The 23,364-nt window shown below is 44.1% G+C and overlaps 1 protein-coding gene across 1 annotated transcript in view; it reads left to right on the forward strand.

Annotated features, from left to right (window-relative positions):
• The first annotated feature begins 62 nt into the window (after positions 1–62).
• The window catches only part of LOC126532326 (uncharacterized), a 77,420-nt gene continuing 54,118 nt past the window's right edge, over positions 63–23,364 (forward strand). Inside the window, exons 1-4 of the mRNA XM_072287805.1 lie at positions 63–143; positions 15,002–15,237; positions 15,326–15,431; positions 18,968–19,097. Coding sequence (XP_072143906.1) covers positions 75–143; positions 15,002–15,237; positions 15,326–15,431; positions 18,968–19,097 — 541 coding nt within the window. The 5' untranslated portion in view covers positions 63–74. The remainder of the gene's footprint in view (positions 144–15,001; positions 15,238–15,325; positions 15,432–18,967; positions 19,098–23,364) is intronic.

Raw genomic sequence — 23,364 nt, forward strand, 5'->3', positions numbered from 1 at the left:
AATGTTTTTGAGTAAACTATATGTTTCTTGGTTTCTTGTTTTTGTCGTCATGGTAACGCTTCTGTGGTGGTGTAATGGAGGAGGGAGCTGTATATTGCACACCGACGCTGCCATCGAAAAAGAAAAGGCGCGCACAAGAAAAGGTATAAATAACCTTCCTGAATGTTGAAATTTATGCGATTGCTCAAGGCACATAAGAACAGTGTTGGATTGTGTTTTGAACGGCTGTGTGCTCAGCAGAGCGCTGTGGCGATGGTGCGGAAGTAGTGCAGTTTCGATCGATTGACTTCTGCGTTGGTGCGCCTAGCTAGCTGTTCCGCAATAAATAAGTGGAGGAAGGTCGCAGGAAGTAGTGCTAAATTAGGTATTTCAGTTCATGACATACTGAATAATACGACACAGCAGCTACTTGACCCTCCGCAACCTGCTCAAAGCCTGTTGGCCCGCGCACGGCTGCGTTGTAGGTAGTCGCTCACAATAAATAAATAAATAAATAAATGGGATCGATCTTATTTTTTTCTCCTTTTGTTTTTACCGCTGGTCATTTCCTTATTCATTCGGCTGCTACTTCAGTATCAGTCAAACAACAACCAGCGCTTTCCTTCGTTATAAATCTGTGCGGGCGTGTAGTTAAATTATCGCTACGAATTTTAGCAGGAGAAGTTCTACCAGTATTATCTTCAGTTATTGCATGGGTAAATCGTACCGTACGCCGTGAAGATAGACTGTTTTTATGTGCGTATTTTAAGTTGTATCCTTCAGTAGCTGAGGTACATAATTGTTAACACGCACAGTAACGTACGACACACTGCAAAGCCATGGGTCATCGAGTCCATTGGTGAAGCTGGATGCTGTGGAACAGTTCACTATACACATGCTGCTTATTTGAAACAGTGCTGGTTTAAGCCGAGTTCGAATGTTGAGACATATTTGAAAACAGAACAGCGCGGTTTTCACGGGGACAAGCAGGGAGAAACCACACGGACGAGCGCTGCTTGTTTCTCCCGGCCTGCTTGTCCCCGTGAAAACCGCGCTGTTCTGTTTCAAATATGTCTTACCAACTCGCCCAAACGTCTGTTTTAACGAATGTTGAGAGTCGTGGATAAATTAAGGCGGTAGCATGTAGGGCGAAATACATGTCATTCATTTGTATGCTTGCGAGCATGCTGTCAAAAATATATAAATAATATACAGAATAAAAATATTAAAAGAACTTAAGGAAAAAAAATGCATCTGGGAAAAAGAATGGCTAAGGCAGACAAACGGGATACGTAGAAGTGTGACTTGTGTGACAGAGACCATTGCTTGTTTGCTTCATCAGTGGCAGAGGAACATTCTCGCCACACTGTGTGCGGTTATGATTGTTCCACTTGGTAAACAAGTTGAAATCTGACTAATTCTTACTTCACGAGTTTACAAGGATGGCCTGGTGGGCTAGTTGGTAAAGCATCTTAAAGGGTAAACAGTGCTCACAGATGCAGCACACACAGTGCTGTGTCGACCTGTTCCTCACATCTGTGCCTGTCTGCATGCGTTGTTTACCCTTTAAGTTATTTCATGAGGCTGTACTACAGTGCATATTTGCAGGTGGTACAGTTCCCTGAGATTGAACATATGAATAGTTGTCATAACTGCATGCATTTTAAATCTGGTGCATGTAGTGGTGCAAATGCTGAGGGCTCAGTGATAATTTTAAGGTGACATATTTTTGTCATGTTTCAGTGAACATTGGAAAAAGATTATTTTTATTGCTTTAACCTCATTTTATGTATGAACTTTACTATTTCTAAGGATATGAAAAACAGCCCAAATATTATATCTATTAATTATACCACTCTTTAAATGTTCATCTCCATGTTTTCAATACCTAAAAAAACATTTTTGTAGTTAAACACGAGGAAACACGTCCACAGAGATGATGAAAAATTCATGAGCTTAAGCAGTGACTGTGGATTTTTTTTTTCTTCCTGTGTGCATTCGCAGGTGTTGCTGCACAAATACCAACTCACCCAAATATCCACCTTTTCAAATGAAAAGAAGCATGTGTGGATTCACTTGCATTATGTAACTTTAGTGCAGGTGCCCACACTCTTGCCTAGAGCGCTCGAGCAGTGTGCTGCAAAGCAAATAAAGGATAATACCAAAGCTGCTACTAGGTTCTGTTCTCCGTGCTGAAGACTGCACGACTTAATTTAGTATAGTCCAGGTGACAACTATTGCTCACAAGCATTGCCTTTCAAACTAAGCAGTAATACAAGAATATCTCCTACCCACTGTGGTAATGCAACAGCAGCCCCCTATGGTGTTGGGTTGCTAAGCACGAGGCTGTGGGATGGAATCCCGGCCAAGGCGGCCGAATTTTGATGGGGATGAAATGCGAAAACACCCGTATATTTAGATTTAGGTGCACGTAAAGAACCCCAGGTAGTCCAAATTTCTGGAGTCCCTCACTACGGTGTGCCTCATAATCAGATCGTGTTCTTGGCACATAAAAACCCCATATAATTAATTTAAGACTATCTCCTAGTGAAATTTCTGATAGAACAATCAGGAAGCCTGTAGGGTTATTGGCAACCAACAGCCTATTTGTATAAAAGTCTTAATAGGGAAAACCAGTATCCCAATCCCATAAAAGATAGGGGATCTTCAATTGGACCTGTTGGCCCCAATAGGTACAACAAATGTTTGACACTAAATTTGTGAAGCTTATATTCATATGCAGAAACACAGAACGGCAATTGACTTCAGTGACTTACCCATCGTTTCACTGTATGCAATCCCTCACATGCTATATATATGTAAGCAAAAATTGGGTTACAAAAGTAGTGCCAGTTGTCCAAGACAAATAAGTGAAGTTTTATGTCTGATTTTTAACTTAACCAAAAATCTATATGCTGCTCTCCACTGATCATACTAATTGAACTGCAAATGTCTCTAAGTTGACTCAGATTATAGTTATTCTATTATCTAATGTGTTTCATTGCCAAAGCCTTGAATTTCAACACATGTTCTAGAGTAAACATTGTTAGGGTTGAACAGCTGGCACAAGGTATTATGCCATATGGCTCCTGGTTGTGTGAAATGTTGACTCTGATAGCAGTACGGTGTCATCCTCAGCCTGGCCTCGTGCAGTAACTTGCCTTGTTGCTTAGTCATTTACCATTTACATTGTGGGTTAACATTGGCATAGCTGGGCTTGGTCGCTCGGGTCACCAATTTGTGGAAGGCGATGCGACGAGGTAGCCGTAGTGTCCACGGTTTATTTAGGCTGGCTAGCCATGGTGCAGCGGGATCTCAGGAGCGACCGTCAACGTGGCCGCTCAGGTCGAGCACGCTAGCGTGTTTTATTCTTGCACTACCTGCATGTGAGCCCATCCTTCGTCACCTGCTTTGGAGGTGATAGTCAAGCCGCTACAGGGCCCCTCTCCTAGTGTGAAGTGCGATTGAAATGAAGTCCAGTGGCAAAGTCCAGGTAAAGGAGTCCAGCTAAAGTGTGCAGATGGTGTTGTCATTTGTAGTGTAGGGTTCACACAATCTGAGAGAGGTGTACCAGGCAGCACTGGCAGCGTCAGTTGTGAGCAATGCGCCGCCGATGCTATAGTATGAAAGCATGACCTGCCACATATTCTTGTAGATGCTTGGGCCTGGTAGAAGTAGGAGCTTTGAAAAAAGACCGTCTGGCCGCTTGCAACTTGCATGGAGATAGCGCAAGTGTTGGTCGCTTATGTTGTTGACGTAGACGTAATTCTCGAGCTGAAGAAATCAGATGGTAGAGCCGTTCCTGCAAAAGTTCGGTAGGCCATGCATCCGTGGAAGGTGCGAGCACAGAACATAGGAAGGCTCACCTGGTGCTGCTTCTGGCGAAATCTCGAATGCCAATAGTATCAGGGTTGCAGTGGACGCTGATGGCATCACCACGGTTGTGCTTGTGGTGTCGTCATGCCTGTGAGAGGAAAATTTGCACCTAGTGGAGCCGCTGGGAGAGCCTCTGAATCGGTGATGAGTGAGGTGCCCCTGAATGCAAAGCGGACAGCTTGCGGGAACATCCAAGGAAGGAGAGTGGCAGGCCGTAGAGTAGCTGAAAGCGATCGCGTTTGGCCCAGTGAATTCCTTGGAAAGAGTCATCGCGCAGCTGCTGTTGAAATGAGGAGGAGGCTCACGGACCGAGTAGAAGTTTGATGCTGGGGGCCGGCACATGCTGACGATCGGCACGAGTGGACGCAGGTGATGTGGGACGGCAAGAAAGGTAATGACACGATGGCTCATATTGCGAGAGCGGTTGCTACTGAGCGCTCGAGGTGACATAGTGAGCAAGGACTGCTGCCTGCAAGTCATTGTAGAAGTCATGGCCAGGCGGTGGCAACCAGAGTCTGAAACACAGCCGGAGTCTTGTTGAGGAGGAAGTGGCTGTTCCGCTGGATGAACCAGATGTCCGGCATGGCGATGCAAAATTCCCGGACACCCTACAACCGCGGGACGTCTGCCAGACTCCGTGAGGCCAAGTCACTCGCCTTGGTAGAGTCATTGCGCTGATGCTGGCATGGCTGGGCTCGGTCATCCAGGTCACCAATTTGTGGGAGGCAGTGCTATGAGGTAGCCGCCGTGTCCACGGTTTATTTAGGCTGGCCAGCCATGGTGCAGCATAATCTCGGGAGTGGCCAACACCACGGCTGCTCAAGTCAAGTGCACTAGCGTGTTTTATTCTCACGCTACCTGCACGTGGGCCCGTCCTTCTTCGCCTGCTTTGGAGGCGATAGTCACACCGCTACAACAGCCTGTGTGAACAGTCTTGCTCTGTATCAATGTGTTGGATATGACACCTGGAAGCTTTGGAAATAACTCAAAGGCCTTGGTAGGCCATTTTACTATCAGAGAGGAGCTGATTGAGCACACCTTTAGTTACTAGGAATTATGTGGATGTTTCTCACCCTGATATCATTGTATCAAAAGCCTAAGAAGTGCAGGACAAAATAAATTGGAAGCTTTACTATGAGAAGAGCACAGTGGAGTCAAAACAAATGTTTTCTGTGCTGTTAGCAGTATGTGCTTGTTTTTTGCATCCACAAAGCAACTGCTTCACTGCAAATGATAGGCATCATACAGCTACCTTCAATGCCCACCATGAACAACAATGATCCTTTTTAGTGTATGGTAGGATACAACTTAAAGAAACAGCAGTTGGCAACCAGGGCACACAAACCGTTCGGGATTGTGTTAATCCGCCAGCCAATCACAGAAACAAGCAAAATTGTTGTCATGCGACCTTTTGAAAATGGCGGCGTCGTACTTGATATGTACCTCCGGAGCGTTCTTGAGTCTTTTCATTGGCGGAAGCGATGAGGTGTGCAACAGAAATAGATGAAGTGTATGGAGTCTCAGAATTTCACCCTTAAAAAGCCTGTGGTACAGTTCATTTCACTGCTGAGCCCATTTTACTCATGAAACTTCACTGCCAACTGAAGTAAAACATAACAATAAGTTGCAGCGAAGCAAGCATTTTATTTCAGTTCAATAAAGAATTAGGCTTTCACCGTTCCACTATAATAGACGAGGGAAAATGTATAAACTTACGCGCTTATAATTTTATTTTTGTGGTTACCGCCTTATTTAGCTAGCAGGAAAAGTTTGAAGTATGAACTATTTGCAGCCTCGTGGAGGAACAGTGGCTGGCAGTTATAAAGGCGTGGGTGGGGCTTCAGTGCAGACTTAAGTTGGATCCAACTATAGTCATGCTTAGTGAAGTGGAAACCATGAGCTAGACATGTATTTTTTTAATATTTGAGATTATCTTAATTTCAAGAAATTTTAAATAAAATCTCAAGTTGGTCATGTTGATGCTTTCTACAATGCTTCCTTAAAATTTCACAAGTGAATGTTTCACAAGCAATTAGTGTTCATCTACGAGTTTACATATTACAGTACATGTTGTGACTAATATACCTTCAAGTGAGGCATAAAACTGAAAATTAGCAGCGAGGTAAGAGTAAAGATATTGACTAATAAAGGGTAAAGTGTGCCTTATTTTTTTCAATGGATGCACTTTGATGTTTCTGAGGCCTATTAAACACTCGTTTGGTTGGTTGGTAACAACTTTATTTATAGTCCTGCAGAGCTTTCGCTGACAGGTTAAACACTCATAACGCTAAATTATTTCTGGAGGGAATGTGACTTGGTAATTACGAGGATAAACCAAAGGTCCTGCTAGTTTAAAATGGGAAATAAGAGGCATATGTTGACATTGTAATTATCACAATTTCAATCTTTCACCTACTTTCGGTTTCAAGATAAGAAGCTGTTACTCTTCCCAATACCTGACCAATTTGTATTTCGATCCGGTTACTCTACTGACCTAGCACTTGCATCTCATACTGATCAATTAAAGAAAGCCATTGATAACGGTAAATTCGCAGCATCCTTATTTGTAGACTTTTCAAAGGCATTTGACAGCACTGACCACGAGATTCTTTATCTTAAACTAGGTTCAATTGGTATCACAGGTCCTCCTTTACTACTATTACGCAGCTACTTACGAGACAGATACCAGATGGTTAGTGTTTCTGATGTTCATTCTAAACCTAAAAGGACTAATTTAGGTATACCACAAGGATCCATATTTGGCCCGTTACTCTTTTTACTTTATATTAATGATCTACCTAACTGCCTCACATCTTCTAAATGTATACTATATGCCGATGATACAACAATTACTAATTCTGGCAAATGTATGTCAACGGTAATAACCAAGCTTAATAGTGATCTTTATAACTTGTTAGAATCGTGCAAAATGAATAGACTTACCATTAATCCTACTAAAACTAAATTTATTTTATTCTCATCCCAAAATAAATCATCACTATGCATTCCGCCCATTTCCAGTGGTGACCATTTATTATCAGCAAGTGAAGAATGCACATACTTAGGTGTTATTATTGACTGTAACCTAAAATTTCATCGCCATATAACTCATATTAAAAAGAAGTTATCACATGGAATATGCATTCTCATCAGGGCGGCTCCATTTTTTTCATGACCTGTGTTGTTCTCACTCTATTTCGCATTTGTACACTCTCACATTAACTACTGCATAACGTCCTGGGGTAACACGTACACTACTCACCTAAAGCCGATACAAACCATCCAAAACCAGGCAATTAGAATAATCACATCGAATCCAGATGCCGCCTGTAGAATAATTAAGACTAAGACCAACGCTGTGGAGGTCACTTCGCGAGTGCGACTACAAAACTGCGTGAGACTCTTTCGGGTGGCGTATAGCGGCCGCGCACGCAGGAGCCTCGAAGGAATGATTCTCACTTGTCGGGGTTCGCTTCAAGACTGAACGTTTATTTTACAAAAGACACCGCAATGACGAGAAAAGGAAGAGAAAAGAAAATACAAAATCCAAGTTGTCCGTTGGCCGCACCGACGCCTTCGTCCTTTTTGGAGGCGCCGGCCATTCGCCCCCAGCAGGCGGTCCGCCGAAAACATGGGGCATGGATCAGGTTGCGGGTCGAGGTGCCGGTTGGGACGCCAGCCCAGCGAGGCGCCCCTCGTCCGTTCACTGGCCCTCGGCCGTTCACCGCTTGGTGCGTCGCCGTGCCCCCAACCATGGTCGCAAGAAACATGCGGTGGTCACTAGCAATTCATAACAACCTCCCCCGCAATGAGCGTCAGCTCATTCCTCCCCTAGTTCAAGCGGGTAGAGGGTTTGGACTGGTCGTCTCAACAGCTTTCGGTCTGGCAGAGAAATCTTGCATGCTCGAACTCGGCTGTCCCTTCTAGGAAACGTTTCGAGAACCCGGCACAGCTTCCACATCTGTCGCGGAACCTTCTCCTCCCCGAGTAGAACAATGTCCCCTTCCCTTATGCTTCTCTCTTTGCGCTGAGCGGTAACATGAGCAGAGCGAAGTTCTAGTAGATATTCCTGCCTCCATCTTCTCCAGAATGAATCCACAAGTGTCATACGGTGTTGCCAGCGTCTTGTGAGTGCAGCCTTCGTAGATTCGGTGGAGACTGTTTTTCCAGTGTTAGGCAAACTTGTCATTCGGCGCCCTATCAAGAAATGCGATGGCGTTAGGGGCAGAAGCTGCCTCCCATCCGAGTGAAGGAACGTGAGCGGGCGGGAGTTCACAACCGCCTCGATCTGAGTGAGTGTGGTGGTCCAGCTGTCATAATGTAAGGCACTTCTTCCGATGACCTTTCGCAGCCATGATTTTCTAGGAATGGAAACATTTCTTAAGTCAGGAAGCTGTTGACACCACTTGTTCCACGCTTCGAGGATGTCTGACGGAAGTGGGTCAACCCATTGAGCACCTCTTTCCCATAGGCTCGAAACATAACCTTAGTCGTGATAGTGATGGGCGCAAGGAATCTAATGTTGAATTCCAATGGTAGATCGCGAGCGCTCGGCCGAATCACGAACGGAGTGCGTCGCTCCGACTGAGATCACTCTCATCTGCTCACACCATATCTGCGAAGGGAATGCATGCGCTCCCGCGGGGGCACTTAGTACAGGAAAATCAAGTGAGAGGGTGCTAGAATAGAGAAAGGAACAAGCGCTTGGAAGCGCAACCCACCACCCCATTTCACTGTCCGTGTCAGAAGAATCATCACTCGACTTGGAAATTGTACTGTCCGAGTCGGAGCTGTCTAGGAGCGCGAATAAATCGCATGGCGCGAAGCGGCGTCCACGTTTCCCACGTCGTCCATAGCTGCCCGAGACCGGAAACAGGTGACCGTGACAAAAAGCAGAGGCGGGTGAAAGAAATACGTCACGAGGACTTCCGGTCAAATCTGCCGATTGCGGCGGAGCAAATATTTTTGCTCCACGGAGCAATCCGGGATTAGCGGCTGGTCCCAATCTGCCATTGGAACACACAACTCACGCTCCCATTCTGCCATTAGAATAGGATTGCTCCATACAGAGCAGAAAAACTTGATCTGGATCTGCCATTGGAATTCAACATAAATGGGTCAAGTATGCGAGCCGTCGCTTGTAGAAGGAATCTTTTTGTGTCCTTACGCTGTTTCAAAAAGTCAATCAGGGAACTCATTTCGAACGTGAATTCATCTGTAGTCGCTCCCCACTCAACGCCAAGGATCTTAGTTACGATCTGTGCTGAAAGTCCATGTTCGTATCCTAACTCTCCTGACCATTCTGCTGCAAGGTTTGGGTCATTGGACTTCCATTTTCTCAGATTCGTGCCTGCCATCTGAAGAATATTTTCGGCCTCCTTGCATATGTGCATAGCATCCTCCAGAGTATCGGCACCTATGACCAAATCATCCACATACACATCGTTGTTTATTATGCTTGTTATCTCCAGAAAAATATCCTTTGCGTACTCTAGATGGTGCTTTAGTGTCGCGGAGAGAAGGGATGGACTGGATGTTGCGCCGAACGGGACCCTCGTCATCCGGTACTCTCTGACTGGAGGGAGCGCTTGTCCCTGTTTCGGTGTACTTTCATACCAGAGGAAACAAAGGGCGTCCCGGTCATCCCTTTTAAGCTCAATCTGCAGGAATGCCTTCTCGATGTTGGACATGATCGCCACATTGTGTACTCGAAATCGAGTTAAAACATCCGACAGATTTGGGTTCAGATTAGGTATGGCGAACAGGACGCCACTCGGAGACAGTTTTCCCGGCACTTTAGATGATGCATCGAAGACGACCCTTAATCTTGTGGTCTGACTGTATGGACGGGCCACACTGTGGTGAGGCATGTAATAAACGGGCCCTCTTGGGGACTCAGCCAGTCCGATGACCTCTTCCGCGTGTCCAGCAAGCATGTAATTCCAAACCGCCTGGTCATAATCGCGCATAAGATCATTGTTGCCCATCAATCTTGTCGTCAACGACCTGAGCCTACTGAAAGCCGTGGCTTCGTTGTCTGCCAAATCGGCAGCATTCTCTTTCCAGGGAAGGGAAACTTGATATTGGCAGTTGTTCCTGGAGACATTCTCCCGAAATTCCCACAAAACTTGGTTGTCTTCCACGTCAGCCTCTTCATCATCGACAATGCCAATGTGCTCGAGCTGCCAAAACGATTTAAGTTGAGCAGCAGTGTCGTCTTGATCTTCATCGCCGAGGACAGCCACGCGCAACACTCCCACAGTGGACACACACGTTGTGGTTGATTCTGTGGTGCACATTGTCCCCTGCAGAGTCCAGCCAAAGATAGTCTCCGCAGCGACGAGACTGCTGTCCAGGCGCCTGACACTACCGGTTGTGACCTCCCAGTAGTAATCGGATCCCAGCAGCAGCCCTATGTCTGTTCCATCTTGCGTACTGTCGGCGAGTTCGAGGCCTTGCTCTTCGAGGTAGTTGACAGTGGAAGGTTCAGGTGCTGGCACAATGTCGCTGCAGATTTGTGGGATCTCGAGCGCTTCAACGCGGATCTTTCTTTCGCTGTGTCGACTGCACAGCCATAACTCCACTCGGCGGCACTTCATTCCTGAAGACGGCTTGTCGTTTCCGAATGTAATTATTTTCGGGGTCTCCTCTCCCATTGTCCGCAGTCCTGTGAAACCTCTTTCTTGACAAAGGTACGCTGCCTTCCGCTGTCAATCATCAGCCTGACCGTTGCTCACTTCTCCCTGCCCTGAACCCATGCTTGAGCCGTCTGCAGAAGGACACGGGTTCTCTTCTTGGTGCCTTCGACTTGCAGCGAAGACTGTACGATTGTCTCAGTTAGTACAGTGTTCTCTTCCGACTTTCCTGCTGCTGGTGGTCGATTCAGGTTACACAGGGCTGCAACGTGCTGGCCGGAACATCTCTTACATTTAAGCCATCTTGCAGTGCGGCATTCGTATGCTCGATGACCTGCCTTGGCGCACCTAAAGCAGAGTCTTCCCCTCGTCTGATCTGCAGTCAAATCAACTTCACAGTCGGCGGTTAAGTGGCTGCTCGCTTCACAAAATTTGCACTGTGTTTCAGCTTTCATGACGGCAGTTAAAATCGACGCGGGCGCCTTCTTATCAGGAATATCCTTGCGGCTTGGGCGACTCAGCCTGTCGGTGCTCTGCTGTTGACAGGTCCCACATTCGGCCATCTCTCGACTTTCTACTTCGGTCTTGAGGAAATTGAGGAAATTCTGAAGGTCATCTCCTGGCGTGACTGCATATGTTGTCTTTTGTCTGCAGTAACCGAGGCAAAGCTCATTTGGGATGTTCTTCCGTAAGACTGTCAATAAAAGCACCCCATAAGTGTTCGACGCCACACCCAATGCCTCGAGACTCCGAACCCCCGTCTAGACCTCATCATAAAGGGTCCGCAGCCTTTCGGTGTCGAGAATGTTATGGACAGGTCGGATGTTGAGCAACCTCGACATATGTTCTTCGATGATAACGTCGTCCTTTCCGAATCTTTCGACCAATGTCTTCACTGTAATTTCATAATTTCGGTCACTGAGGGGTAGCCCGTCGATAGCGGCTGCCGCTTTGCAGGTGAGATAGCTAGTCAAGTACTGAAACTTGTCAATTGGATGTAGAGCTGGATTCTTGTGGATGGTCGACTTGAACTGATTCCAGAATCTGTGCCATGAGCGCAGGTTTCCGTCGAATTTGGCGATCTCCAGCTTCGGAAGTCTTGTTGTTGTCGACAGTAGCTGAAGAGTCGTAACTGCATGCTGAACAGAACCTGACTGTGCGACGTGGTCAGAGTTATTTACTGCTTCTGATGGTGTACTTGACCTCATTTCGCTCGCGGCTCCACCTCTCAGTGCCCTTTTTACCCTTGTTTTCAAGGTGCAAATTTTCAAACTGTACGCAGCGCAGTCTGTTAATACGGTGTCGAGCTCCTGTAGATCAACTTTCTATTCTATGGCGTCGTTGACTGCTTTAAGCTCTTCAGCTTGCTCAAGAAGGATGTCCAAATGTTCTTCAAGCTCACCGGTTGGTGCTTCTGCCGCTTGAAGTAAGGTGCTGGCCGCTGCGATGGTAGTGTCGATGGCTTGACGCAGGGCCACTTGCTTCCTTTGTAGTCGTTCCATGATGCAGCAGGCGAAGTTCTTCCAGAAGTAGCGCTCCCGGGTTTCGGCACCAGAAAATGTAGAATAATTAAGGCTACGACCAATGCTGTGGAGGTCACTTCGCGAGTGCGACTACAAAACTGCGTGAGACTCTTTCGGGCCGCGCACGCAGGAGCCTCGAAGGAACGATCCTCACTCGTCAAGGTTCGCTTCAAGACTGAGCGTTTATTTTACAAAAGACATTGCAATGACGAGAAAAGGAAGAGAAAAGAAAATACAAAATCCAAGTTGTCCGTTGGCCGCACCGACGCCTTCGTCCTTCTCGGAGGCACCGGCCATTTGCACCCGGCAGGCGGTCCGCCGAAAACACGGGGCACGGATCAGGTTGCGGGTCGAGGCGCCGGTCGAGATGCCAGCCCAGCGGGGCGCCCCTCGTCCATTCGCCAGCTCCCTCTTGGTGCGTCGCCGGGCCCCCAACCACGGTTGCAAGAAACGTGCGATGGTCGCTAGCAATTCTCAACACCACCAATGCTAAACAGTTACTACAAGCAAATAACATTCTAGACGTTGCAGCCCTTGTCAAGTACAATCTTGCCACTTTTCTTTTCAAATTAATAAATGACAAAATCTCATTATCGCTAATTCCTATATCATCTCGAACCAATACTAACTCAACTCGTTTTGCGCTGCATAATAACTTCATTCTGCCCAAAGTGCGCACTAATTATGGGAAACAGACAGTTCACTTTGCAGCCATATCATCATGGAATACATTACCATTTGTCATAAAACTCCTGAAACCCCATCGATTTTGTGATGAACTGAAAAATTTTCTGTTATGTGATATGTAAGTGACACTATGCACTGTATAATCCGATTTTGGTTTTAGACCTGCCATTCTTATGTACTCCAACATGTAATTAATTTCTTTTTCTTTTATGTTTTTCTCTTTCTTCCTCTTTTACTTTAGTTTTATCGTTTCGAAATATTGCTTACAGCCGTTATATTGTCTATTAATTACTTCATCTACTTAGATTTGTATCTATTATTTATCATTACTGCAATTGTACCAATTGAGCTGCTGTTGCTTGCCTAATGAACATTTATGTTAACCATGAACAGGAGGTCCCAATTCAGTTTTAACTATGGGACCTCCTCCTGCATACCACTATCTGTATATTATTTTTATGTAATAATAAAAATTGATTGATTGATTGATTGAAGTATAATTTTGTTTTCTCGATAAATATGGCCTAGACTGCTGTACCTTTGCACTTATCATTTGACCAGTGACCTCCTGTCTTTTCCTTTATTTATTTTTCTTTTTTTGTCTCTCTTGCTTTCAATTACCCAGCTCTCATTACTTCTTCGAGGGTTCCGGCAAAACAGTGCTAGCCACAGGACCACAGGATGACAAAACAATCCTGTGGTCCTGTAGCTAGCACTTTTCTTAGAATGTTGCTCAACCAACTAGCCCAACATTTTTACTCTTTGAGGGTATTTTGCTTTACTGTATTCTGGTGTAGAGTAGTGGTTCAATGAAAAAGTTTATTGTTAGCTGCTGCTGCTTCTTTTTTGTGTTGGTATTGGGTGTTCTTATTTTGTCTGCTTTTGTGTGCTTTCATTCTTTTTTGCTATGCTTTACCCTTCACAGAATAAACCTTCAGTTAGTCGCCACTCATGTCATTCTGTCCTAAAATTATAGTTTAGCACTACTTTCAAGAGGCACTCATAAGCTAGTGAACATGATTTCATTGGCAGAAGGTTTGCCTGGTTGCGTATGCCCTACCATCTGAAGTCAAAGAGAAGAAAGGGGGTTAACCGAGGGGCCCGATTTTTATTAGTCATATCATAAGAAGCCAACAAACACTGACACCAAGGACAACATAGGGGAAATTACTTGTGCTTAATAAATGAAATAAAGAAACGATAAATTCACGGATATTAAAGTGGATGAAAAAACAACTTGCCGCAGGTGGGAACCGAACCCACGACCTTCGCATTTCGCGTGTGATGCTCTACCAATTGAGCTACTGCGGCGCCGTTTTTCCATCCACTTTCTGGGGTATTCATGTGTCCTGGTAGAACCCTGGGAGTGTTAGCCAGCGCCACCACTCACAGACCTTGGCGGCGGACGTGGAACGTCCTTTTTGCCGCAGGCGTCCCACGACCTTCGCAAAATGCAAAGGTCGTGTTGTCCTTGGTGTCCTATGTTGTCCTTGGTGTCAGTGTTTGTTGGCTTCTTATGATATGACTAATAAAAATCGGGCCCCTCGGTTAACCCTCTTTCTTCTCGTTGATTACATAACGAGGGTATCGAATCCGGCAACATTGATGCCTTCAGGTAGCATATGTGGGTTTATTGACCAGTTGCCTTCACCCAAAAAGATCACGTTCTCGTGACGCCTGTGGCAAAAAGGACGTTCCACGTCCGCCGCCAAGGTCTGTGAGTGGTGGCGCTGGCTAACACTCCCAGGGTTCTACTAGGACTCATAAATACCCAAGAAAGTGGATGGGAAAACGGCGCTGCGGTAGCTCAATTGGTAGAGCACCGCACGCGAAATGCGAAGGTCGTGGGTTCAGTTCTTACCTGCGGCAAGTTGTTTTTTCATCCACTTTAATATCCATTAATTTATTGTTTCTTTATTTCATTTATTAAGCACAAGTAATTTCCCCTATGTTGTCCTTGGTGTCAATGTTTGTTGGCTTCTTATGATACTACCATCTGAAGTGTAGCTTGTGAATGCAGCAGTGCTAGGGGCAGCAAGTGACTGTAAACATTCTCTAAATGCACTCCGTGTAAGGTTTTCTCTTAAAATTATTGAAGTCATTATATGTACCTTTATTTTTTAGTTCTTTATAAAAATTTACTTTTGTATACCGTTTCAAATGTCTTCTACAGTAGAACCTGTGGTAACTCACTTAGGATGCATTCTGTGATGTTGGGGACTCTGGTTATGTACCAAGTACAAACGAGGCATCAGAAGCTGCATTTGATGTGCTTGGTGTATATTATGCCTGTGTGCACAGCTGCTGCGTTCACCTGTGGCGTGTGCGCTCCTGCCAGCCATTAGCCTGCTGGCAGTGCCAGGAGCCAGCCTGGAGCCGGCCCACCCAAGCATGTCGGGGCCCTCACCTGGCAAGACCCCCCGCTTTCCTATCGCTGTGGATATTCCTGTTCCACCAGAGCGACGAACATCAGCCATCAATATTGTCACTAACCCCAGCTTTGACGGCGGCTTGGAACAGGCCCCAGAAGAAGCTCTGTAAGTGACTGATTATGTGGTCGTGCTTGTTGAGTGCTGGATGACTTATAACACTGCACAGTCTTATGGGTACCTTGAATGAATGCAGCTACTCCACAATTCAGCCAAAGCACGAGTGTGGATCTAGTCCTGGAACACCACCTCCCCCGCTGCCTCCAAAACAGCTTGAGGTTCTCTACACTAAGCCTATTAAGGTAGGAGGTACTAGTTGCGCCTGCAGCAATGATGCTTGTTTACACAGTATACAAGCGCCATATAACATTAAAAGAAAACATTTCTCTTGCCTTTTATTTGTCAATGATCACTTCATATTTCTTTTTGAGGTTATTGATGAGTAGATAAGCAGTTGCCTATGTGGGCCTGCATGTGTTTGTGCCTGTTTGCGTAAGTTTGTGTTGCCCATTCACACATGTGCTTGAGGGCTTGCTTACGTAACTGTGTAAAGATTGTCGCCTTTCTGGCTAGCTTTGCATACTGTCATGTGGGTTATAAATAGAAATGTTAGCAACAATATTCTTGTTATTATTTGAAAGGCCCTGCTATGAAGATAGGTTATACTTGCTTAAGTGTATGCTTTTTTGGAATTATACCAACTGAGTATTAAGCTTATCGAGTTGTCGGTCAGCTTAGGCTGTTGTTTGCTTAAATTCACCTTGTTACTGCTGAATTTTCAATGGTCCCTACTGCATCCATGAAGTCACATAAAAAACTTAAAGGGGAGCTCCAAGATGTGCATGTTCTTCAGTAACGTACAAATTGTTTTACAGCCTGTGCCAGCTAATGTTAGCATTAGCCAAGTTCTGAAAAAGAATTATGGAATATACGAGGACACAACTATAATGGTATTCAGTCAGCAGTCGCATACCACATCCAAGAGTATTCTTTTTTCATAATTGAACCATTGATTAGATTAATTAACAAACTTTTTAATTATGGCATTGAGGGCGTGAATTTCGATAGGAAAGTTTTGAATGCGTTCTAAACCTTCCGATTCAGTTGTTTTCAGTGTGCTATGTCCTTCATACTTATTAGAGCTTGGCTAACGTTAGCTGGGAGCCGCTGTATATGGATGCCACATGTGCACTGCATATGGTCACTGAACACTATCGTCATTAAACTCGTTGAGCTTCTTCATGCAGGTGAAAAGCAACCACTTGTGAACAGAATGAATTACTTGCTCTGGAAGTAACCAGGTTGCTTATTGTAATGCGGCAGCAACCATAATTTTATCTGGAAGGGCATTGGTAAATTCAGTGGTGACAGTGCTCGATGAACAAGGAGGCTTCACTTGCAACATAAATATATTTTTCTAGCAGAATTAATGAAACAGTATAAATTTCGTATGAAAGATTTTCTGTTTGAACACTTTTTTCAAAGGCGTGGACAACTTTACTAGCAGGGCGGCACTTCATTAGTGTGGTCTGATACACTAAAGTAGTGGGTGTTTCTACAAAACGGGTGGCCAGCATGCTGTGGCTCCGTTCTCCTCACTGTCACAGCGCTCTGGCTGCCCGCTGCTGGATGACGTAAGCATAACGTCGCCTCGAGGGTCACGGTTTTCTATCGCTGCAGCCCCCCAGTTTTGGCTTCATGCACTCTGATAGCTGTAGTTCATTGTGCCACAGTTCCACGGGTAACCATATTTTTCTAGATCTAGAAGTTGATATGGCTTGTACAGAAAGTTTGCTTCAATTTGCCAATTACAATGAGCCCACTAAACTTAGGGTTTAGTTCATTTATTGGTTTTTGTTAATTACCGACTAATTACCATGTATCACCTGTCACCCTATGGTCGGCACCACTGACAGCATGTTTCTAAAAGAACCGCCCTTTTATTTCAGAACAGATATTTTTAAATACTACTGAAAGTTTTCATAGAAACACCCGGTGTATGATATAGTAGTCTAACGTTGGTACTATGTATCCGGTAGTTAGAATTTCAACAATTAGTACATACTAAAGTTTCATTCCACTTTTTCTGTCTTGGTTTTGCTTCAAGCTGATGTTGTCAGCTGCCTTGGCAAAACTCTTGCTTTCATCTCTTGCTGCTGTCGTCACTGTTTCCTTTCATCAGAGGTAGGATGCCAAAGGCTTTTTAACTTGAAGAAAACAACATTTATATACGACCAGTTACAAACAGTTATATAGTGATGACAAAGGGAACATTGGATTTTTGACATACTCGGTTGAGCCAAAGGTGCAGAGCACTGTACTTGCATACAGAATGACCATGAGGTTTACGAAACTCAGCTTTGAAACCACAGTGACTCCTCCCTATCCACCTTAGTACGAATAACAGCACACCAGTGACCTGATTAGGTGAATTGCAATCTTGCATGCACACATTTGTTTCTGTCTCCATGTGAACATGTGAACATGTGCTGCTGGTGAGGAATGTGAGAACTGGTGCTGGCAATGCCAGCCACATCATGTTATTCCTGAAATGTCCACAGGCAAAGTGGCAACAAGGCCCTCGACAATGTGGTGTTTTCTAAGTTCAGGAGCACATTCATTCACCAGTCAATTAATTCTCTGACCACTTAACCGGTGTCCAAGTGATGTTCATCGAAGGAGGTTCTAGTTCGTCATTGACCTGCACTGAATCACACTAAAGGGCGGGTGACGTTATGGTGTAGACTACACCAGGGAAATTTTCCTGTGGCAATTTGTCTTTTACGTTTACTAAAATGTTTCTTAGTTTGCGAGTTGGCACATGCGCAATTTTGACGTCGTACCTGCGCATGATGCGAGCGATGATCTCACTTGTGCCAGGGACATATGGAATGGCAACTCGCTTTTTCGGAGACAACATAGAATGCTGTCTTTCTGGGAGTGACACTTTTTTCCGTACTGAGGACAAAAAGAATGGAGGGTAGCCACAGGTTCTTAAATCTTCGCAGATGCTCTCAGTATCATGCGTGCAGTCCTCCTGTCTTGTGCAAACAGTTTTTGCTTGCTCAAACAGCGTAGCAGGAACAGACCTTTTTGTGTGAAAGCGGATGTATTGAGTCAAAATGCAGCTACCGGCCTGTATATGTGGGCTTCCTGTAGACGTTGAAAGAAAGGCTAGAGTCACCGGGCTTGACTATAACATCAAGAAACGGTAAACAACCGTTTGCTTCTTGCTCGACAGTAAACTGAATTGCCTGTTCCACGCTGTTAAGACGAGCAGTGACAACAGTGAGAGCATCCTTGTGAATTATGCAGAAGCAATCATCTACATATCTCAGGAAAACAAGGCTCCCATATGGGGAGCCGAAACATCATTAAATTTTCAGTTATCTTGGTTGGTGCATCTTTTTGTGCTTATTCAACGTGGTGTATCTTTCGTGCACGTGTTCATTCAACGCAATGTATTTAAGCAATTCCACATTGCAGAGCTGTGCTAGAAGATGTTCGAATTTTTTTGCTGATGCCGTGCTCTCCAACTTTTGCTTATGAGTGTACATTTCTTTTCAATTACCTTATAAATTGCCCACAACATGCTTTTGGTTGAACAGTGCTACACTGTAGCATTTTCTTTAATGTAAGTGTTTATTTTTGTATCTGATATGAAAATTGAAATACATATAACTGCACTTTGCATTTTGTGATAATTGCTGAAAATGTTGCAGATTGTAATGCAGACATTAAACCTCTGTTTGCTTTATTTGGCTGGCATCGACGTGGTCATTGTGGTAATTCAGTATTGATTGCCCAATGCAGAAGAGCATTTTTTGTTTATTTTAAGCCTAAGAAATCCAAATCGAGGGAAGGGTCCCGAGGCTCGAAGGATTTTGGAGATGGAAAAGATGGCCCTCAGCTCTGGAAGCTGCACATATCGCAAGAGAGCCCCCCAAAGCCTTCACAGAGCTCCTCTGGTGAGCAGCTGGTCAATGTAAAATATAATAATTTGTATGTAGAGCAGAAACTTACTAAAAAGTTTTTTGTAAAATGACACAACGAAAATGTACAGGCCAGAACAATGTGTTATTGCCAGACCTGCTGAATATGAAACTAGATTTATTAGAGCTTAATTTGACTGAATTTTATCAATGCTTCAGAATTATCAAGTTTTCACTTGCATTTTTTATTTCTTGAAGAGAAACTCATCACTGGAGTAAAACAATGCACACGAATTGCTGTACACTTTTACTTATCCTGGAGAATTCGAAAAAAAGAAATCTTTCCTTGCTTCTTTTTCTTTTGTTCTTTCTTTAGCTGAATATTTCATGGCTATTGTCTCGGTGTGTTAGTATAATCGGGATGTGTTCTTAGGCCTCATGCTTGCTCTAAGCATAGTGCTCAGACTCAGTAAATGTGACTGCTAAGTAGTGAGAGCATCATATCCTAAGCAGGATCATTCATGGTCATTTGTAGTTCAAGTGGTGCCCTCAGGTGCTTGTAGTGCTTAGTTGGAAATCTACTGTTACTGTTTGCAGTGTATGTGTTTGAGTGCTGGTACTGAAGGCTCCTGCAGGAGTAACCAATGCAAACTGATCATGGGAAAGCCTCACACTATGTCATACAGCTTGTCATACACTTCATTGCTGGGCTAGTTGTTCGATTCACTTGAACATGTATGATTGAAATGTGATAGAAAAATTGACAGTGGTGATGGTATTGATCAGTGGTGATCGTAACATATCTGTACTGTGCTTCTCTTGTGCTTGTAACAGCAGCAGAGCAAGTCATTACTGCCACGCTGTATAATGTGTCTCTTGTTTTCGACCCATTGTCATCATTGCCAGTGATATTTCTCGTGCGAATGCGTGTGTGGCAGCCTCTTGAGGTTTCATCAGGACAGCACACTATGTAATAACCAGGAGGATACAAGAATAGAGAACTACTAATTAGCAGGGTTATACTGCACGCTAATAGTGGTGTACATGTTCTTTTTAGCATCAGACCTTTTGTCCTTGCTCAAAAATATTTTGGTACTGCGGAGACCTATGCTGAGGGGGGCCTGTCATAATATTGCAGTTGCTAAAGTGAAGGGCCCCGTCACGATAGTACAGTCACAAAAGTGATGGGGCCCCTTTTTATTCCATCGCATTTTCTGTACACAGAGTTGTGATAGTTGGTACATGTGTCCAAATGTCACAATGTATGCAAAAATATATTTGCTTCTTTCGTTCCTAGCCTAACCTAAGCCACCTTGAACAGCAATAATTAAAGAAGAAAAGTGCAAAAAGCAAAGCAATAATTTAAGAAAAAGAAAAGAAAGAAAGATCCACTAAAGTACACACTGCTTGAACCAAGGAGCTCGCAGTTGTGAACATCAGTGTTTTCCTATGGTGCCACGAATCAAGAACAGGAAGAAGCACTGTTACACAGGTTCTGTATAATCTGCTGTTGCCCTGTCACTACAGTGTTGCTCAAAAAGTGACGGGCCCTCTTGCTATATTCACTTTCTTTAAAAAAAGAAAAATTGCCGCAGTTTCGCTCAAAAGGTGAAACATCAATTGCAATAGCAAGTTATTAGACAACCATATGAAGTAAAGATGATAGTTTTGTCAACAGCATAAACTTGTACACATTCGTTTACTAACTAAATTAACAAGCATGGTGTCACGTGCACACAGGCAAACATGAACACATCTTACTTAATGATCGTGGACACTCACTGTCAAAATACTGGCAAGGGAAGAGTAGCAGCAGCAGTAAGCGAATTGCCCTTCATGCAGCCTCTCACTTCAACACGAACCAAGCAGTGAGACCACTACACACGAGGCCACCAGCCCCCGGTGCACCTACACTCTTTACCCACCGCAGATGGCTTTAAGATAGGGCCCGCTCAGCTACTGCTGGAGTAGAACATTCTGGGGATTCGGTCGTAAAAAGAAATCTGCTTACCATAACTCCAAATCTGCACTGTCTCCTTCGAAGTAGTCACCTTGAGCATGTAAAACACCAATCCCAGCCTTTCTCCCATGATTCCATGCATCCATGGAAGTCTTCAGGTGTGTTCAAAGGCGCTGCTTGGTTCATCTCTAGAATAAAAAAAAGAAACAGCGCGACACAGGACGAGCGAGTAAAGAGCACAGGACAGTGCTCTGTCCTGTGCTCTTTATTCGCTCGTCCTGTGTCATGCTATTTCTGTTTTTTATTCTTTAGGTGTGAGTGCATTGAGGACCTCCTGCTATTCCAACTGTTTCTTCAACTGTGCTAAATCGATGCACCCTCAATTTCATTTTAGGGAACAAGGAAAAGTCACAGGGGGGCAAGGTCAGGTGAATAAGGTGGGCGCGAAAGCTCTTGATGTGTTTGGAAGTCAGGAACTGTTGAATAACAAGTGATGTGTGAGCAGGTGCGTTGTTGTAGTGGAGAAGCCAATTCTTGTTCTCCCACTTCTCCGAACGTTTGCGCCGAATGCATAAGCTTTTTAAAACCTCACAGTAGAAATTGCTACTGACAGTTTGTCTAGGAGGTATGAATCCCTTGTGGACAATTTTGTGAAGTTAAAAAAAAAATTAAGATCAGGATGGACTTCACATGGCCATGAACTTGACGTGCCTTTTTTGCCTGTGGTGAATTAGGCGATTTCCACTGCAATGACTGCTGTTTGGTTTCCGGATCATAACCGTAAACCAATGTTTCATCGCCTCTGACTTGTTACATCAGTTCCATACAGACAGAAACATGGCAGAGCTTCAGTTCATCGCTGAGCAGTCATGGCATAAATTTGGCAGAAATATGTCTCATGTTGAAGACATCCAGCAAAATTCACATAACTCTGCCCTATGACTGTCCTGCTATATCACAGACATCCTTTATAGTTAGCCTGCGATTTGCAAGGATAGCCATGCTAACGTCTGCGATTGTTTGCGATGTTGTGCTCATAGACAGGTGTCCAGAATGCTCATCATCATCAAGAGACGTTCAGCTGTCTTTGAAGCATTTATACCACATGAACATCTTGCTTTGGGTCATGGCATCAACTCTGAAAGCTTCTTGTAACATAAGATGGGTTTCTAAGCATATTTTGTTAAGTTTGAAACAAAGCTTGATGCAGATTCTTTGCTCATTAAAGTCTGTCATATTCGTTGAAAAGAAATGCACCGAATCAATAAAACATTGTTTTGCAAAATCACACGGCAAAACAAAACTTTCTCTCATCTGCGTGGCTGTGAACACACTGATACACAAAGCATACTGCTCACAACATCTAGCAGCGGAAAGCTGTATGGCACCCAGTTCGCGTGCACTGTTTAAAATTCCCCAAGCTTTTGTGTAGCACTTCGTATAACCTTTTTCATGCAGTTCCAAGGAGTGAATTGGGCAGTTCATTATAGTAAATAAACACTTCATTTTTTCCGTGCAAGGTTTCCAGAAACCTTCTCGTGTTTTAAACATGTTTTTGAAGCATTCATGTCATTAGAAAAACATCACACACCTATATGTACAAGTTTTCAGCACCGTATCTCAAAGAATAAAGATTTAAAAAGATGTTTGGTCCAAGACCCATGTATCCCCTTAAGCGCATACTGGTGAGCTATCAATTTTTATTAGAGGTGTCTGAATAGTGAAGTTTACTCATCGAACGGGCCCCACACAACCTTAATTAAGGAAATATTCTATATTCAATTTAGATTTTTCATTATTTGAACACCCCCTAGGCTTCAGACATAGAGCTATGTATGGATGCAAACTGATACTTTGATGAACTGGCTGTAATATCTAATAGTAATTTTGTTGTTTGTAGTCTATTAGTTCTTTCATTGTACAGTGACTCAGAGCACAGTTGTGTCCTTAAGTTTTACAATAAGCCATTAGAAGTTCACCTAGTAAGCCATTCTGATATTCTTCTGAAAGCATTATTGCACTAGAGTTTGCAAGCCTTCAAAGTTCTCCCTTTTAACTGCATCTTAGGGGTTCATGCTCAATGGCTAGCTGGAAATATAGAAGCTAGTCAAGACTGACAGCTTTATGCTCACCGTGCATGCACATGTGGGTTTCTTTAGCATCTTGATTGCTGTGGCTCTTGCCACTTTGCCATACGGCATAGGTTAGAGGAAACACTGAGTTTAGTGCTGAGACCAGCCTCACAGTTTCATGAGCCTATTTATGGATGACACTTTTTCACTTGTGTTATGGAACATTACTGGTGGTTTATTTCCTCATGTTATGACTAGAGACCGGATGTAT

Source organism: Dermacentor andersoni, chromosome 1, assembly GCF_023375885.2.
Source record: "Dermacentor andersoni chromosome 1, qqDerAnde1_hic_scaffold, whole genome shotgun sequence".
Taxonomy (NCBI): Eukaryota; Metazoa; Arthropoda; class Arachnida; order Ixodida; family Ixodidae; genus Dermacentor; species Dermacentor andersoni.